The sequence below is a fragment of the Pteropus medius genome, unplaced genomic scaffold, assembly GCF_902729225.1.
Source record: "Pteropus medius unplaced genomic scaffold, Ma_sr-lr_union100, whole genome shotgun sequence".
Classification (NCBI taxonomy): domain Eukaryota; kingdom Metazoa; phylum Chordata; class Mammalia; order Chiroptera; family Pteropodidae; genus Pteropus; species Pteropus medius.
In genome coordinates this window covers 11,450,403-11,470,019 of record NW_024351543.1, presented here as the reverse complement: position 1 = coordinate 11,470,019, position 19,617 = coordinate 11,450,403, and the positions used below count along the sequence as shown (strand labels likewise).

At 38.4% G+C, this 19,617-nt stretch overlaps 2 protein-coding genes and 1 pseudogene across 10 annotated transcripts in view; 2 read left to right on the top strand and 1 right to left on the bottom strand.

The window, feature by feature from the left end:
- EPM2AIP1 (EPM2A interacting protein 1) overlaps nt 1-12,869 on the bottom strand; it is a 28,391-nt gene extending 15,522 nt beyond the window's left edge. Inside the window, exons 1-4 of one of the 8 annotated variants that reach the window (XM_039843368.1) lie at nt 10,012-12,869; nt 6,716-6,744; nt 6,247-6,275; nt 4,922-6,112 (exon numbers count right to left, since the gene is read on the bottom strand). In XM_039843368.1, coding sequence (XP_039699302.1) covers nt 10,758-12,581 — 1,824 coding nt within the window. In that variant the 5' untranslated portion in view covers nt 12,582-12,869 and the 3' untranslated portion in view covers nt 4,922-6,112; nt 6,247-6,275; nt 6,716-6,744; nt 10,012-10,757. Of the gene's footprint in view, nt 1-4,921 lie in introns of those variants that run through there. The other 7 variants (XM_039843366.1, XM_039843367.1, XM_039843369.1 and 4 more) reach the window with 7 other exon arrangements.
- Nucleotides 12,870-12,966: 97 nt separating this feature from the next.
- The window catches only part of MLH1 (mutL homolog 1), a 35,883-nt gene continuing 29,232 nt past the window's right edge, over nt 12,967-19,617 (top strand). Inside the window, exons 1-3 of one of the 2 annotated variants that reach the window (XM_039843331.1) lie at nt 12,967-13,150; nt 14,953-15,043; nt 17,324-17,422. In XM_039843331.1, coding sequence (XP_039699265.1) covers nt 13,035-13,150; nt 14,953-15,043; nt 17,324-17,422 — 306 coding nt within the window. In that variant the 5' untranslated portion in view covers nt 12,967-13,034. The remainder of the gene's footprint in view (nt 13,151-14,952; nt 15,044-17,323; nt 17,423-19,617) is intronic. The other variant, XM_039843333.1, reaches the window with a different exon arrangement.
- Nucleotides 16,915-17,030, top strand: LOC120586880 (uncharacterized; annotated as a pseudogene).

Genomic DNA, 19,617 nt, shown 5'->3' with positions numbered 1-19,617 from the left:
ATGCACAAGGGCTCCGATTTCTCCACATCCTTGCCAACACTTATTTTCTATTTTTTTAAGTAGCTAACCTAGTGGTGTAAACCTGTTTCATTTTTTAAAACCTTTTTATTATAGAGTTTTTAAACATACACAAAAGATGAGACACCCCTCGATGTACCACCCAAACCTTTAACAATAATTGACATTTGATAGCAGGTAGAGAAGGACATACCTTCTCTATAGAGGCTATGAGAATAGAGTCAAACAAGGATCTACTTTGAACCTCCAGTTATGGACAGTGTCCTGCAGAGCTGCCTGACCAATGAGGCTGAATAACTGGTGTCCTCTGTTTCTGCCTGTGTTCAAGATATGGGACAACAGTCAAGCACACTTGGTAAAAGAGCAACAGAGAAAGGTCACAATCCATGGGCCATAAAGGAACTCCCACCATCATTTAGCCCTCAGACTGTACCCAACTAACAAATAATTTTCCTTTATCGGAGAAGGCTGAGTCTCTGATTTGTCTTGGTGACTCCTGTGATCCACCAGAAGGAGACTAAACCAGATGCTATAGGCAGTACCCAATCTGACAGCATTGGTGGGCTGGTGAGCTTCCTGGTTACATGAAAACTTGAGGAACCCAAGACAAGCACAAAAGCCAGAACTGAATTCTCTATCAAACCACTGGCTTGCCCTTGACTGACATACCCATGCCTGAAGAAAGAGCCAGTGTCCCTTTCAAGAGGAAACTCCTGAAATGAATCCCGTGACCATCTGCAAGCATAAGCCAGCTACCTCTGAGCTGGTTTACTTTTTTCCTGCCAGGAAATCATGGGATCAGGAATGGCAGGTATCCCTTGTATGAACTGTACTTTCTTATTTTCTGTATTCTTGATGCTTTGGCATCTGTGGCCTTGCTGACCTAAGAGGGACTGCCCCATCAGGGCTGGCTAATTCCTAGACATAGGTACATAATTCCTACTCATTTCACATGCAAACCAACTAATCTAGAGCATAAATTTTGAACCACTTGCTCCTACTCTTCCACTCTAGGAGGCAATATTCCTCTGCTCCATCCCATGGCCAAGTACTAGACAACTAGAGACAGCTCCTATTTCCCAGAACTGGCTGAAATTACTCAAACTAGCCAATCCTAATCTGGCTTACCCTGCCTTGCCTTGCCTTTTTCATGGAAACTACAGAAGAGATCCCTGCCCAGGCTTTCTCCCCACTCATGGCTCCTGACTGACCTTGGTGCTTCCCGGTGTGGCCCTGCATGGTGTGGCGTGTCCCCTCCTCTTGGGAACTGTAACAAACTGTCTTTTCAATGGAAGTCATCTCCTAATCTCTTGGCCTTGCCGTACCTGATTAAAAATAAAACCTGCATTTTAAAACAACCCTTCTTCAGCCCTAATTTCTCACCCAAAAGGCCAATGAACGGGACAAATAGTTCACTGTAAGTTGCTCCTTCATAGAAAAAAAAAAAAATCAGTAAAAAGACCCATACCTAGATATATCCTAGAAAATTTTATGAAGTATAATTTTGAAATGTAGATTTAAAAAAACTATACTATGTTCACTTCTAGAGAAAATTACTTGAAAGACTTATCCCAAAGGAGAGATCTTTAATTTTTCAAGTGTTTTGTAGCTTCCAGAATAAAGCTGCATTATGTAAACTCTCTCTACAGATGGTATTCCCTCTAATTTTGCAGTTGGCCTTAAGTCTTCATAGGTGCTGTCATCCCATCAAGAAAAAGGAGAGCCTAGCTAGTTCATCTTCCAGACAATCCAAGGTGAGAACCCAGGGTTAATTTCAGTCTTGCACCTTGCATAACAAGGAAAGGATGGTAATGAGACATCGTATAATTTTATCTTCAGAAGCAATAGTTCCTTTACATATAAAAAACATAAAATTAAATAAAAAATGAAAAATTAATCTAAAAGTTGTCCCAGACTGGAACAAATAAATCTAAATGAGTATCAAGTTGGTGACATAACCATACACAAAAAATTACTTCAATTAACTTTGGAGTACAGTATTTTAACTGCACATTCTTAGTGGAATATATTGTCAATTAGAACTAGACAGAATTCTCGATTTCATTGAGTAATCTTACCACTAGTAATATTACTACTTTAAATATAATTCTGAAAGTATTTTCTGTACATTATAGGACAAAGCAAATGATATTAAGTTAATATTTTAGAAATAAATATTTTCAGTTTAAAAGAAATATAGGTACAAAATCAAAGAAGTTAAATAAAAACTGTGCAATGTTACATTTGAATTAGAAATATCAATATGGCCTGTTTTCTCATCCAAAAATATATGTCTTAGCTCTGTCCACTAGGAAGGTCTAGAAACAATGACGGCCCATGAACAACAAGCAATATCAACATCATAATGGTGGTCCCTGCCCATCACTCTCTATTTTAAGGAACTGTGGCTCCCGACCAAGTATGGGGTAGGAATGTAGAGATGAGCCAGGATCATCTTCTGCAGAAATGCATGGATGCTATCAAAGGCTAACGGGATCATGGCAGAGGATACAGGAGCCATCTCAGAGAAGTTCCCAGTGATCAAGGATGAGGCAACGTGAGCATCAAAAAGAATGACTGTGAACTGACTAAAGCAATTAAAAATATAAAAGTCTCTTTATAAATAAAAGTTTTTAGTAAAATATGAAGTCCGCAAATAAATAAAAGATACCAACTCCTAACTCTGAAAATTAGTAATTAAAGGGGAAGAATTGAACATTTATTTTGACTTCGACAATTATCTAATGAAGGCCTACCAGTGCCAGGCACTGGTCTGGGTACTGGAGAGTCATCAGTAAAGCAAAATAAATTCCTGTCCTCATGGATCTTGTCTGTGACTCCATTGCATATGTGCTTCAAATTATATTTCGAGGTAACCCAATAGTTGTAGTTAATACGGAAAATTCTACTTTATAGAAGAATTTCAGATAATAAATACAGAAGGAATGATAGAGTTAGAAAAATAACTATATTGTAAGTCCTGATTAATAATGGATTTGGGCAACAATGATCTATGGATCAAAACTATCCAGTGAAAGACTCGTAGGGAAATTGGCACTAACAAGATCAGGCTAATAACCATCTAAAACCATTGGCCAATTTTAGCATTACTAATATTGGGAAGACCAGTTAATCTGTGATCCTGATGTGAGGCAATAAGTACACAGTACCACCTTTCCAGGATTCTAGTGACAATATTAACCTGCATCTACCTAATCAAGCCTTCAGAACTAACTTCAAGACTACACGAAACATGGAAGAGTAACAAATTAAACGTGACTAGAAAGAAAACAGATAAATCTAGAATGTGATATTCTATACAGCTGACCGGGTTTCTTCAATAAGACAATGGCATGAAAAAAATTAGGGAGCAAGAGGAGGGATTCCTCTGGATGAAAGGAGATTTAAAAGCCGCAACGACCAAATATGGTGTGTGGACCTTGCTTGGACCCTGATTTGAAGCCAACTATGAAAAATCATTTTTGAGAACCATTAGAGAAATCTGAATATGGACTAGGCATTAGTTTTTGTCAGAGAATTATTATTCAGTGTGATGCATTGTAATGACAATAGCATTGTAATAATATGAGAAAATGTTTTTGTAAGAGATTAAATAAGAACTTCAATGCTAAAGGAGTTATTTCAGTGGTCAGCACAGTATCCACCATGAGCCAAATAAGAATTCAAAGCAATAAAATAATATAGGCTTAGAAATTTATATTAATAATAGGTTTGATGTATAATGAAGACAGATTATTAAAGCATAAAAATTTTCAATTAAAGGATATGGAAAAAATAAAAAATAGGAAGAATTAAAGAAGACAAAAGCAGCAGCCAAAAAAATTAGAAAACATTAGCATGGATATATAAACAGAGGAGAAAATTCTTTGAAAAAGACAAAAAATGAAAATAAAAATCTGCAATGAGGGTAATTAATAAAAATATAAAACCCAAACATTAGGAATGAGAGAGGGAGTATAACCAGAGATAGAAGAGATAAAATAAAAACTCGATACATTTGAAAACTTTAATGGAAAATTTCCTAGGAAAATAAAAAAAATTGAAATTCAATATGCAAGACATAGAATTGGGAAATTGTCAATAATTACCTTAATGTGGCACTAATTCATTCCTTTCAGATAAACTTTTTCAAACCCTCTAGAAACAGGTAATATGCATACCATTTAAACTATTTCAGAATATATATCAAAATATGAACATTTTATCATTTTTATCATATATCTAATAGACTATCTCAAAGAATTCTAGATTCCTAAAGGATTATTCCTGTGTTAGCAAAGAGATCCCCTTTCTCAGCCATTACTGCCATAACCAAACGTCAAGATAGTTAAGATTCTGGCAAACAGGTAGTTCCTTAAAAGGAATTGGAGACACGGGGCACTCTGGTAATGACAGCAATGGCAGAGTGGGACAGGAACCGGAACAGGGGGTCAGAAAATAGCTTTTGTTCTGCTGCAATTCCATATCATCTTAGCCAGTGTTATCGCTTATGGTAAAATTATCTGTGTAGACTACAACCTCTTTAAAGATAGTGCTGAATCATTTATCTTGATTTCCCAATATACAAGCAGTGCCTGGTAGAGCAGTAAGTGGAAATAGGGAAAGGGGTAAAGGATATGATATAAGACGGCGTAGGAAGAAAAGGGTGTGTATAGGGTATGTGTGGGTACAGATCACTCGGGGCCTTAAGAGACCATAATAGGCCTTTGATTTTATTCTGATTGGCTACGAAGCCATTGGAGGATTTTGAGTAGAGGAGTGGCATGGTCTGATTTACATTTAAAATTTTTTTTTTAAAAAAGGACCACTCTAGTTGCTGTGTGAATAAATTATTATGTGGGAAGGATGGAAGCAGGGTATATACCAGAGTATACCAAGAGAAACAGGTGCACATGTTTACTGAAAGGCAGATACAAAAATGTCCACAACAACTTTATTTATAATAACCACAAACTGGAAACAACCAAAATTTCCATCAATACTAGAATAAATTCATAAATTGTGGTAATGTCATACAAGAGAATACTACACAGAAGTAAAAAATGAACAGCGGTTACATGCAACAACATGGACTCACATACATAATGTTGAACTAAAGACACGAGAGTACATATAATCATTACATTTACATTGTTTTAAAATAGACAAAAGTAATCTATAGGGATAAAGGTCAGAATAGTGGTTATGTGTGTGTAGGAGGGATATAAGGACATCTACAGGATACTAGAAATGTTTACTATCTTGATCTGGGTGATGGGTTCAAGAGTGAAATATAAATCCACACTTAATATTTGCACACTTTACTGAATATAAATTTTATCTCAAAAAAATATTTTGAAAGAAATTCTGTAAACGAAGAGCTACAACCATGTGTTAATCAGCAGTGCTGTCTTCCAAATATTTCTGGTTTTCCTCCCATGCATGTGACTGAACTTTGGTGGCCATGATTTACTTTACCCAAAGGAATTCAAGGGCCTATGAGTGACTTGCCAGACTCTTTTCATTTCCCAAAACGAGCAGCCACACCCAAAATGGCATCTGCTTGGTCAGCCTAAGTCCCAGAATGAGGACAACTTAGAGCAGTGATCAGTTAATATTTTCCGTAAAGGGTCACACAGTAAATATTTTAGACTTTGTGGGCCATACGTTCTGTCACAACTACTCTACTCTGCAACTGTAGAACACAAGCAGCCATAGACAATACACCAATGGGCAAGGCTGTCTTCCAATAAAACTTTTTACTTACAGAAACAAGCAGCAGAACAGATTTTTGCCTATGACAGACCTGATCTAGAGCAAAGTCCTTGCCCAAGTGAGAGAAAAACTGTGTGAGTCATTGAGATTTTGTGGTTGTTACTGTATGGCAACCTAGCCCATCCCAATACAGAAACTGGTTCTTTTTACACAAAACGTCAACTATTGAACATTGGCTTGGTTGTCATAGGCATTCAGGATGGAGTTTGGAGGATGCTATTGGAGGATGGAAGAAATAACTTACGCAGGAACAATTCAAGTTATGGATGGGTGAAACTGTCTCTTGAAAGAAGCTGGAAGGCAGATAATGTACCCTTTACTAGAGAAAAAAAAAATTTTATGGTTGCTGTGGGCTACATTTGACAAGATACACAGGAACAAAGACAAACTCAGAATTCATCAGTTTGTAAGCAGAAATGCTAGGGAACAGAAAGAGTTCGCAAATTCAATTACCTATTGAGTAGAATGAAGCCACTTCTCAACTACAAAAAAGACAAATGAGAACTGTTTTAATCCAACAGTTGATTAAAACCCGATGAAATCACTGGATGACTATCACACCTATTGTTAAGATCTCTGAATAAGTTAACGTGCCCCAAACTAAAATCCATCTAAGAGTATAACACGGATTAATCTCTTAAATTGGACCAAATGGTTCAGGGAAAAAGAGAGTAAGAGTATGACTCTCCCATGAAGTCTGAAGGTTCCAGTTATTCAGAAATTAAGTTCAGAGAGGCTTACGAACAAGAAACCAAGGAAATATAGCAAATCTAGTAAGTAAGTGTTCATTAGATGTCACTTTTGGATCATCTTCCTTGGGGAGGTGATGAGAACAGTCTGCAGGTAGGAAAGCAAGTGAGCTGAATATTTAGTGATCAGAAGGGCTGAGTCATTCCTCTAACATTTCGCTAAATTTACTTACTTTTAAATCCCAGAAGAGTCAGAAACCATCTGTGAAAAAAAGTAGCAAGTAAATAGTATGCCATTTTCTCCTATGATTGATGCTGACAACAGGAAAATGGATATTAACTCTTAAGTGGCACTATCTTTTTCTGATACCGAATTTAACTTATTAATTACTTAAGTATCGTGTCAGTCCACTAAATAGTTGTCCAATCTTTTTCATCCAGGTTCCTTTGGAAGTCTGCCTTTAGAAATTTAAAAAAAAAAAAAAAAAAGGACTTCTATATCAAGGAAGTAAGGACTTACTTAATTACATAGTGGATTTATGTGAGTATGTCTGGGTTTGAATCCTGGCTTTACTACTATGTTTGTTAGGGCAAATTACAATCTAAGTTTGTTTCCCCAACGACATACTCATAATAAACATTTGAGCCACATGCCAAGCACTAAGCTAAATTCTGGGAATACAATGAGATCTCTAGTCACAAAAAAAACTTAGCGTCATTCCTTAATTTGTAATATGTGGATAATAATCACCCAGTGAACAGACTAAGGCAAGACCACTGTGACGGTGAAATAAGACTGTGAAAGGGCTTCAAAGATTGTAAAACACTACACAAACATTTATGCATCCAAACATTTATTGAAATGCCAGGCATTATACTAAGCACTAGAGACACAACAGTGAGCGAGGCATAAGGTTCCTGCCCTTATAAAGTTTACAGTCTAGCAGTGATTAATAAGAAGTAACAATAAAGCGTGCTAAGTGTGTGGCTGGGAAAGAACAGCTATTTAGGGAGTGTGTAGTAGGGGCAGCTAGTCTAGAGGGCGTCAATGAAAGTTTCCTAGAGGAAATGGTATATCAAGTGAGACCTGAAAGATAAATAGAAATTGTGCCTTATCTTAGGAGCAGTGGAGAAAGCAGTGGAGTGATGTGACCAGAAATGTCTTTTGCAACAATCTGGCTGCAGTGTGAAAAGGGATCAAAATCAGAGAGAGGGAAACTAATGAGGAGGCTGCTGCTATCATCTAGGTGGGCTAATGGCTGGAATCAGAATAGTAGCACTGGAGAACTGAGAAAAATTTAGACGGCAGACGTAACAGAAAGGTTTTTGTGAGTAGATGTGATGAATGAAAAGTCATGGATAACTTAGTTTTTGGCTTGGCAAGTGCAATCGAATGGTTAGTAGTGGTAGTGTCATTTACTAAAAGAAGACACATGAGAGGAGAAGTTTGGGGGTGAGACCAATGACATGCCATGGTGCCTATGAGAGAGCAACATGGACTTGTTTGCAATTAGATATATGAATTAGGAAAGGTCTAGAAAGGAGATATGAATTCGGGAGTCATTTGCATACAGGTGGTAACTGAAGCCATGAAAGATGAGAAAGCTAAGAGATGATGTGAATAAGATAGCCAAAAAATCCCAAGAACACAGATATTTAAGGGAAAGCGGTATCTGCAAAGAAGACTAAGCATACCTGGAGATGCTATCGCCCCAAAGCCAAAGTAAACAAGTATTTCAAGGAGAGTGGTCAGTAGTATCAGACGGTAAGAATACTGACAAGGACTTTGTGAGCTAAGTAGAACAGTTTGAGTGGAAATATGGGAGACCAGGAATACAGACAAATCTTTCAAGAAGAAACCAGTAGGAATGGGAGATACAGGGAGATAATAGTTTTTAAAAAATAGTACTTATTTTAACTATATTCACTGATACAACAGGACCAATAACAACTACTTTATAAAAAATATTTCAAACACAAAAGACTGCCATGCAGTTACAGAATTACTAAATACAGAAAACAGTAAAATACACACTTTTTTTCTTTTTTTTTACAAACAAGACTAGTTTATAGTAAACTCTCTATTATTCGGGATCCATTTAAAATCCTTGGCTTATATCTCCCCCACCCCCCACTCAGTGACTATATGATGCAAACTAATTTTATTATTACCTTAAGCAAAATATATACTAGAACTTCACAAAATGTACAAGACTTTAATATTTGAGGAACTGGGTTAGAAAGCAGAAACAGCTTTCAGGTCTCCTCCAATCATCCTTTCAATAAAGCACTTGCCATGACAGAGAATACTCCAAGCTACTGGGAAATTACCGGTAGATTTTTGTTTGGTTGGTTTTTTACTATGTTGGTTTTTCAAATATTTAAGCCTACTTACTATTCCCTGTTAACCAAAATCTCAACTTGACCACTCTTGATAAACATCTTTGTACCACTTGCTTGTCAATTACTTACTTATAACAGAATAGAACCTTTAATCAATTACTGACTTATGCTATAGTGAGCAACCAGAACCTATCAAGGCCTTTATTGCACCTTACCAGCCAAACTTAGAATGTTGGAATTAGTTTCCCCTACGTTAGTTTGCCCAAATTGACCTTCTAATTTTGGTTCTACCGGTAATTTTCCATCCCTCAAAATAAAAAAATCTACACTGGGGATCTACTGGCACTTTCAGAGGGATAATTCTTCATTGTCCCAGGTTGTCCCATGCACTTAAATGCCAGCAGAACCACCCCCCGCCCCACCCACTCCAAGGAAATGTAACAACCAAAAAAAGTCCCCCATGTTTGCCAACATCCTTTGGAAAGAAAAGTTATTGTCTCTGGTTGAGAACCACTGACACAATTTTTGTCACAGGCTCCTATATTATCTACTTTGATTGTTCAGGTACCAGTTCTTTCTAAATTCTTAGCTGCATCCTGGTACCTTGAATTTGCTGGATTAATGACCACAGAATATAATGTGTTACAATCATTAAGACAGGACTTTAGCACAAGTTTTTCTAATTTACTTGAGAGAATCTAGAAATTGGGTCCTGTTTTTAAATCATTTTGCTTATTTGGCTTTATTGTACGATTTCCTTTTCACGGTTAACTTAAGTTTGAGAATTACTGTTTTAGCACAAAGCAGATGGCTCACTAGAAATATGACATTGCTACAATCTGTGAATAAAGGTGCTTCTTGAGAGCTAAATATTTTTACGTGCGCACTGTCTCAAATACAGAATGTGGGGGGGGGCAGTTTCAAATTCTATAAATCCATTTCCAACAGCTAACAAAATCTGATGACAAAATCTGATATCGCTATAAAATAAAGGGTTTCCTTTAAGCAAAATTTCTTCATAAAGGTAACACCCATGCAGACAGGACAAATAAGCTAAAATATCTCACACCTCCTGATTCTGGTGTGCAAAAATCTTTTTTTCCTTACCCTTATTAATAAGGCCAAACTTCTGCCTGAAATAGAAAAAAGAATTGCTAATGGGCAATCATTAAGATTCCATACTTACCATAGTCCTTTATTAGGCAAGCTGGTAAAACAGCACCCAATTGTGAAAAATTCAGGAGAAACTTCCAATAATTGGTTAGTCTGATCTCCAAATTGCAGGAAGCCTCCTAATCTGCAATTTAAAAATAATTCTTGCTCCTAAAATTTTATTTGATTACTTTCTCTATTAGTAATAATAATTATCGCTGCGGTAGGTAGGGAGGAGGGGAGATGGAGGTAATCTGTCAATATTTACCTCAGATTCAGAAATGTTTAAAAAAAATAGTTTCAAACTTTCTGTTAGACAAAATATTTCCAATGAATGTACGTTCTTCCTTTACAGAAACTTCTAAACTTGCTGAGTTTCTGTAAATTTGCTCAAACGTACATTTAAGGAGTTGATAATTTCAGACTATACGCATCAGAATTTTAACATTTTGTTAAAATAAAAGCTAAAATTTCTTTGAAACACTTTAAAAACCGACTTCTAATTAAACTCACATTATCAGTACCAAACTTTTTTAAAACAACTGCCATAAAAGCAAAAGAAAATAATTTTATCATTAAGTTTTAAAAGAGGTGTTCGCATGTTTCAGTCCCATGCTGCCTCTTGAGATGAAAAAAAAAAAAAAAGAATTTGAATCATAATCAATTTGGATGAATAAACTTGGTGCTTTCCTATGATTCAAATTAGTAAACTTGAAAAATCAAACAAATTTTCGCCTTTAGAACTGGATTCTTCTTGTTTCAATGTTGAATTACAAATCCTCATGGATTAGGTTCATTTCTTCCTCTCACAAGAGCATCCCAATGCGGCTCTATTTCAGTTGTGGCAATCCTAAACAGGGCGTGGAGATGCTCATCTGTCAATGGCTGGCTCAAAGTGTGTTGGTTTCGAGTCAAATACGAAAATGCCTTCTCACAGATTTCACTACTATCAAACAAGGATGCCACCTTACAGGCAACCCCTTTGATAATCGGGTAAGATTCAGCGGGCAATCCAGCGTAGAACTGCCCCAAGTCTTTGTTTCTGTATTCATTCCAAAGGTTAGTGTTTGCCTGAAGTTTTGTGAGCTCCACCCTTACTGAAATAGGGGCATATTCAGGTTTAAAGTTAAACGGATTTGCAAAAAGTTCTAAGTCCTTTTTAATGAACTTGAGGTCCTTAAAATGTCTCTCAAATTCTTTTTGTAGGCGACAGATCACACCTTGATACCGGTCTGCCGCAAGTACTTTATCATCTTCTTTAAGATGCTGTTTAAGCTCATCAGCAACTTCTCGGAGGGCAGCAAAGTGTGTTAGATTTTTTTCCTCAATATGTCTGTGAAGTAAATTCAGCTTAGCTTCAAAGGTACAAATATGGTCAAAGGCAGCAGCTGCAAAGACTTTATTGACTCGCAAGAGCTCACTGAGTTCGCGAAGATGGTCCATAATATCCACCAAGAAGCCAAAGTCACAAAGCCATTGTTTGTCGGTGAAATGGACTGTTGTTGCCCCTACTGAAACCAAGAATGCTTCTATCTCCTTCCTTAGAGAAAATATTAATTTTAAAGTTTTCCCTTTTCTAAGCCAATTGTTCAGACACCGTCCATTAACCCTTTCGCCATGCTCTGATTCAGATTCAGTTAGTAAAGCCTGAAATTCCGGTCGTCTAACGCCTCTTGTCTTAATCAAAACTATCCATTCAGAAACGGTATTTATGACCTGATTAACATCAACATCATAGGAGCTCAACAGTTCCAAGTGAAGGAATCCTGAATAATGGATGACATTCCAACAGTTGGGGCTTACAGCCTTTTCTCTCATGTATGACACCAGTCCTGAGTTCTCACCAATCATTCTCAAAGTGTGGGTTGTGGTTAGTCCAACCATTCGCTGCAAGCTAAGCCCTGCTGTCTGCAAGGCCTCAAGGATTGCCGCCATGAGGGCACCAACACTGAAATGATGAGTCAGGTTGACTATGGTCAGAAGCTCTTCTTGCACCTCCAAGTCCTGGTCTACGCCGCGGACAAAGACCAGGAGGTAGTTCTCATAGGCAACAAAAGCCTGGTCGTCCAAGGCAAGGGAATAGGCTCTAAAGTCCTTGGCTCGGTTAAAAAGCTGACTGCGTAGATTCTCGTTAATTTTAAGGACCCTTTGCTGGGTGATCTCTGGAGATAAATCAATGCCACCGATGACGCTTACGTGATCTGGCAGTACATCTTTCAGCATCACCTCCATGCACTGGTATACAAAGCCTCCCTCGGCCCAGCCGCGACCCTTTAAGGCCAAGAGGCGAGCGAGCCCTAGGCCTGCACGAGCAGCTCTCTCCTCGGGAGTGAGAGGGGGGATCTCCGGCAAGTCTCCCTGACGCAGACGCTCCACCAGGGCCGCGCGCTCGCCGTCCACATACCGCTCGTAGTACTGATGCTCGGCCTCGTAGTGGCGCCTGACGTCGCGTTCGCAGATGGGTACGACGAGGTGGCCACAGACCAGGCACAAGGCCCCTTCGCCCTCCGGAGGCTCCACCACCAAGAAACGCTGTGTCCACTCGGGCCGGAAACCCCGAGACTCCTCAATTTCCATCTTGCACCTCTTTGGTGTCATCCACATTCTACTGGAGGACACAAGAACAAGGCCAACCTCCGTGGGGCCGCAAAGATTGGGGCGGAGCAGGAGCAAGCGCGAAGCACCTCCTCCGCTCTGCGCCAGATCACCCCAGCGGGGGGACACCAACCTCCGCTATTCGCACCTCCGTTCCTATTGGCCGGAATGGCGGACAGTGATTTCTAGCGCGCAGGCGCAAGTACTTCTAGCTGGTGGTCTGAAACTGCTTTAGGGGGGCACGAAAAGACCCAGAAAACCCCAGACCCAAGGAACTTGACTGGCATTCAAGCTGCCCAATCAGTAGCTCCCTGGCTCGAAAGCGGCGCTGCCACTGGACGAGGGGGCAGGACGGCGTAAACAGAGTCGAGGGAAGGACGTGAACACGAAGCGCTGAGGTGATTGGCTGAAGGCACTTCCGGTGAGCATTTCGACGTGACCTGGCGGTCCTCTGGCGCCAAAATGTCGTTCGTAGCGGGTGTTATTCGGCGGCTGGACGAGACCGTGGTGAACCGCATTGCGGCAGGGGAAGTTATTCAGCGCCCAGCTAATGCCATCAAGGAGATGATTGAGAACTGGTACGGACGGAGTCGAGCCAGGCTTCCTTAGAAGCTGTGATTTAACGGGCTGCCCCTTGGCATGGCGCAGACACGCCTCCCGGCTCTGGGTGGGAGGCGTGTACGGCGCATGCCCATAGAGTGGAGACCGCGGGGTCCTGCCTTCTCCACCGGTACCTTTTTGAGCGCTGTCGCGAGACTTTTCTAGGGTTGAGCGTGCGAGTGGAGGATACACAGTATTGTTTTAATGTTGCCATTAACTAAGAAATACTCAATATATACAAAGAAGGTGCAAAATTTTTAATGTAACAATTTTCAGTGGGGAAAATCTCCATTCTTCAGAGGGAGAATATTTCATGCTTACTCCACAAATCATGCACATTCAAGAGTACAAGTTAATTTTTTATTTTAAATGTCGAGATTTTAGGACAGGCCAGTGGACTTCCTCTGGGTTTAACTTGTGGTTTCCCTGTTGCTAAATTAGTGATGCCACTTAGTGTAGTTTCTGCCCTTTACTTTGGGGGGAGGGGAGTGACTTCAAAGATAGTTGATTTTATGGGGTAATCCGTGGATTCTGAAGTTTAGAACTATCACCAAATGTGGAGGAAGAAGGTTAAAAATGTGGAAAGGTGGGCGTAAACTTTAAACCTCAAAAAAGACACATGCTCATAAAATATCTAAACATTATATAAGATCCTTTGTATTAAAATCAGTCGATGCTAATAAAATCCGAACATTAAAAAAAAAAAAAAATGCCCCAGCGAAGAATGGTACGTTTGTAAAGAGATTTATTGTGAAAATATAAACCATTCAGGGTAAATGGGATTGAAAGAACAGTGGATCACTCAGGCAAAAGAAGAGAATTAGAAGGTAGACAAAAGAAGGAGCACAGAACTTGGGAACAGTGTCTCCTTTTGACTTTACTTGCTATGATTTGTAAAGGCTGGCTTTTATTTCTTCAATATTAGAATTAACTGATAGAACAATGTTAGAATTAACTGCACCTATTATTGTAGTGTGCCAGAATACTGTACAGCAAAACTAAACATATTAGCTCAGTGGCTTATAATTAATTCTATAAGCAGAGACTTTGTATGGAGTCCAGTTATGCTCTTTTTAATATGTAGGGCAAGATGGTTAATGTAACTTCAATTCAGGGGCTTGTGAGAAAGGTCTTTAATATTTAAGTAATTTAACGTCTTATTTCTGAATAAAGAATTTTCTCTGTGAGGAGCCAGTAACATCTTTTACTCATGCAGTACCAGGCTGAAATTTTCTTCTCTGGAAGGTGCTGTATGCTTGTAGGCTACTCTTTGAAGATACAAAAGAATTATTGGATTCTTAAAAAACTTTCTGCGTTGCCATTTTTTCTGTTCCCCAACATAAATATATTTTCTTATAGAAAAGGGAATGGTAGAGAAAAACATTTAGAATTTTCAAATTTTTTTAAATGACATTTTATTAGGATCATTTTGAGGCTGAATATAGGTCGAGTAAGAAATGTTAGAATTAGTAGAGAAGAGGGTAGTAAAAAGGCGTGTGCTAAAAAGACCTACCTTCATTTCTTTCTTAGAGGAACAAAAATGGTGTTCAGTGTCCTATTGGAAATGATGGTTTCCCCGTTGGCCCCTCCCTTTCCTCTCTCACACAACATGTGAACTGATAACAGTGTAGTCACAGAGCCTGTGAGACAAAGGAAAAACATATTAATTAGACAGTCTTATATTTATCTGGAATTTGTTCTTATCCCATGGCTCATATTAAAGTACGTGTGTTAGCTTTGTTGCAAACTAATAAATTATTTTTTCTGTTTGACTCACTAGTTTAGATGCAAAATCCACAAGTATTCAAGTGGTTGTTAAAGAAGGAGGCCTGAAGTTGATTCAAATCCAAGATAATGGCACTGGAATCAGGGTAAGTAACACCTCAGAGAAGCAGGACATTTGTAACCTTCATGTGGTACATCTGCAGGAAGTGGCAGAGCCTTTCCCAGTTCTGGAAACTCTGGGCTTTTGTGGTTGAGATTGTTTGAAAAATTTAGCACCGACGATAAATATTTATTGAATACCTGTTCTGTGCTGGGCACTGTTCAGGGCAATAAGAAAGTCAAGGAGTGAATCATGAGGCCCTTTGAAAGATGAGTTTTCTGAGCAGAGAATAATACATACAAAACCACCAAATGGAAGCATGCCTGACAGCGAGGAGGCTTGATCAGGGTGTGGGGTAGAAGAGGAACAGATGAGATCTGAAGGATAAGCAGACTGATCATGTGGGACACTGTGGCCTGTTGTGAAATCTTTGGCTTTTACTATGAATAAGGTGAGATACTATTAGAGGGTTTTGAGCAAAGAGGTGACATGGTTTGACGAGTTTTGTAGGAACCCTTTTGTCTATAATGCAAAAAATAGACTGTAGCAGGACAGGACAGAAGCAGTGAGGAAGCTCTTGGAGCAATCCAGGAGAAGGATGATAGTGCCTTGGACCATTCTGATCACAGCAGAGATGTAAGAAGCAGTGAGATTCTGGGTTAATTATGAAGACAAAGCTCAGATTTGCTGATGTAGAGTGTAAGAAAGATAGATCGAGAGTGATTTTAAGGTTTTGGCCTGTGCAAGAGAAAGGAGTTACCATTCACTGATGGGAGAGACTGTAGAAGAAGTAGGTTTGGGGGAGGTTTGGAAATTTAGGGGCATGTTAAACTCAAGATACCTATTAGTTGGATAGATATGTGAGTCAAGTGCAGGGTAAAGGTTTGAGCTGGAGATAAAAATTTTGTATACTCTTCTTTTGATGGTATTAAAAGCAAGGCGACTCACATGAAAAGATGTTCAGTGTCACTAATCATTAGGGAAAAACCAATCAAAACTACAGTGACATACCACTTGATATCCATTAGGATGGTTATTATCAGAAATAAATAAGTATCACCAAGGATATAGAGAAGTTTAAACCCTTGTGCACTCTGATGGGAATCTAAAATAGTCTCGCTACTATGGAAAATGATAGGGCGATTCCTCAAAAAATTCAGCAATTACCATACGATCCAGCAGTTCCACATCTGGTTATATAACCAAAAGAAGTGAAAGCAAGGTCTCAAAGAGACTTGTACACCTATGTTCATAGCAACATATAATAGCCAAAAGATGGGAGCAATCCACGTATCAACAGATGGATTAACAAAATGTAATATATACATAAAGTGGAATATTCAGCCTTAAAAATGAATGAAATTTGACACATGCTAAAACATAGATGAACCTTGAAGACATGTTAAGTGAAATAAGCCAGTCACAAAAGAACTTATATTGCATGGTTACTCTTATATAGATTCCTAGAGTAGTAAAATTCATAGAGACAGAAAGTAGAACAGAAAGCAGAAGGGTGGTCACCAGGAGTTTGTGGGACGGGATGATGGAGAGTTTTTGTTTAATGAGTACAGTTTCAGTTGGGGAGGATGAAAGAGTTCGAACACAGATCTTGATGATTGCAGAACAATGTGAATGTACTTCATGCCACAGAACCGTACACTTAAAAATGCCTAAAATAGAGGATTTTTTAATGTACATTTTACTACAATTAAATGTATCTGTAAAATTTATCTATAAATTGTATCTGTAGTTTTTTAATAAAGAAGTTTTCTAATTTTATGAAATCCATAAGACTGGATGAGATCATCAGGAGAATGAGTGTTCTGGACGTGGTTCCGTAGATAGTGTAGCGGTCAGCACGTCTGATTTACACACAGAAGATCCTGGGTTCGCACCTCAGTGGAGCCACGGTCCATGGTCTACGGCCATGCCACCCTGAACAAGCCCAATGTCTCATCTCAGAAGCTAAGCAGGGTCGGGCCTGGTTAGTACTTGGATGAGAGACCACCTAGGAAGACCAGGTGCTGTAGGGATAAATAATAAATAATTTCTAGAAGTGAAAGAGTAAGTATGCATAGAGAGGGATGACATCCTGGGTTGTTTCACTGTCATGGAATGAGACAGAACCAGCAGATGATACTGAAGAATGAGACAAGTGAGAAGGAGGAGCAGGTCAGTGTAGTATTCTGGATGCTGAGTAAGAAAGGTACTGCTAGTTTAAAAATGCTTCAAAGGGTTGTCTTCTTAGATTCAACCAAAAAAAGAGAAATTCAAAATGATTTAGAAAAATAAGTATTATAATTATTTATCTTTTGGTATCTTCTAGAAAGAAGATCTGGATATTGTGTGTGAGAGGTTTACTACAAGTAAACTGCAGTCCTTTGAGGATTTAGCTAGTATTTCTACCTATGGTTTTCGGGGTGAGGTAAGCTACGGGTTAACTAAATGTGTAAAATATCCTATGATGACATTTCTGCCATTTGTCAGCATGTTTCTCAACGGGTAAATAAGATGTGATACTTTTTACTTGTTAAATATGTGCAAATTTAAACAAACATTCATTTTGCCAAAACAGAATTGTTCACGAATACACTGTGAACTATTTCTATAGAGACCTCCAACATACTATGTATCTCTTGATGGAAGAATGCAACATCACCTACAAAGTTTTCTTGTTCAAAAATCAAATGTGAATCTGATCAATACCTAGATCTAAATACCAATATACAGAAAATATAGAGGCCAAGGGAGCATGATAAATGATACTGAGATTGGGAAAATACGTGATAAAAGGCTTATTTCCTTCAACAAATGAACTACAAGAAAAAAAGTAGAGAAAGGACATGAACCTGTAGATTAAAAGAGATTTAAGAGACACATGAAGCAGCTCCAATGTATAGATCTTACTTGGATTTGAGCATACTGTAAAAAATTTTTTGAGACATATCTGAACGCAGAGTAGTTATTTGACAGTATGAAGGAGAAATTATTGTTAAAAATAATATCATGGATTTTTTTTAGTTTTTTTTAGTTTTTATCTTTTAAGATACATACTGAAATATTTGTGGATGAAATTATGCGATGTAGCATAGGAATATGTGATATAGAAAATAGATAAAAATGTTTTTCAGACTAAAAATAGGATCTTATATTTTTGTGATAATATTCTGTGGCTGTCTTTTCATTTTCTGTATATATAGACCTGAGATGCTGTTACATAGACCCCATCACAGTACCTGGTTAATACATAAATTTTAATAGCTACATATGATGCTATTACATGTAACTATAGTCTATTCAAATGGTTTCTTTTTGAATGTTTATGCTCTTTGCCATTATTTCCTGTTTAATGCTTTGGTGAATCTTCATGTGTTTTCATACAATGTGTTTTCTTCAACTATTTCCTTAGGATAAATTTATAGAAATAATACTCATAAGTAAAAATATGTATACTTTTCAAACACTTTGTATTAGATTCCTATTGTTGCTGAAAGAAATGACCATAAACCTTAGGGGCTAAAAACACAAATTTGTTATCTTACAGTACTGGAGGTCAGAAGACATGGATGTTACTCGGTCTCACTGTGCTAAAATACAAGTGTTGGCAGTGCTGTATTCCCTTTTGGAGGCTCTGGGGTACCAGAGAAACTGTTTGGAGTAGCTGTTTGGGTGGAATGAGAGTGAAGGTAGGGAGGGGAGTAGAGCCAATTACTTTTCCTTTTAGGCCTTTCTGTAGTTTCTCAATTCTTCATCATGTGCATGTATTACTTTTATTTAATTTTTTAAAATTAAATGGCAGCCATGACCCAGTCACTGTAATTTAGATAAAACCAGAGTGGTCTCAAGCATCCTCTGGCTCACAGTGAGCCCCAAAGTGTTGCAGGTAGGGGCTATACTAGACTGTCTGCCCTGAGGCTTCCCTAATTTTAAATATGCCTCAGATCAAGCCCTAGCAAAGCAGCCTTATTCTGGCTTTGTATTTTCCTGCATTAGTTCTAAGCCCATGACCTCCTGGAGCCTTAGCCTAGTTGTAGGGGTATCTTTGGGGTTATTTTTCTTACTGTAATTAAAGGGGAAGATTTATTGAGGGATTTCTCTGTGCCATCATGGTTCTCAGCACTTTGTATGTATTAACTCTTTTACTCTTGACAGTTCTGCAGAGTAGGTTCTATTATTATCCTGTTTTACATATGAGGAAACTAGCACTGGGATATTAAGAAGCATGGCCAGGGCACCCAGCTGAAAGTGGCAGAGTGGGGAATGGAACCTACGAGTTTGACTCCAGAGTCTCTGCTCCTCTCTACTGCCTCCAGTGCCAGTACAAAGGCCTCCGAAACAGCAGGACCACGTGCCAGTGGCACTCTCTCTTTCTGATGTATTATAGTACTGTGTATATTTAATGTCCTTCTTTACACAGATCTCAAAATCATTTACATTTTGAATAATGAAAATTAACTCAGTTAACATAAACCAGGGAAATCCAGCAATGATCTGGTGATTTCTTGGCCTGAGCCATCTTCCTTGTTAATAAACTAAACCTGCCGTGGGCTACATTCACTTTATCCTGTGATGCTGTCATGCAGACCTCATCCCAGTGCCTGGTTGCATTTATGATGTCCT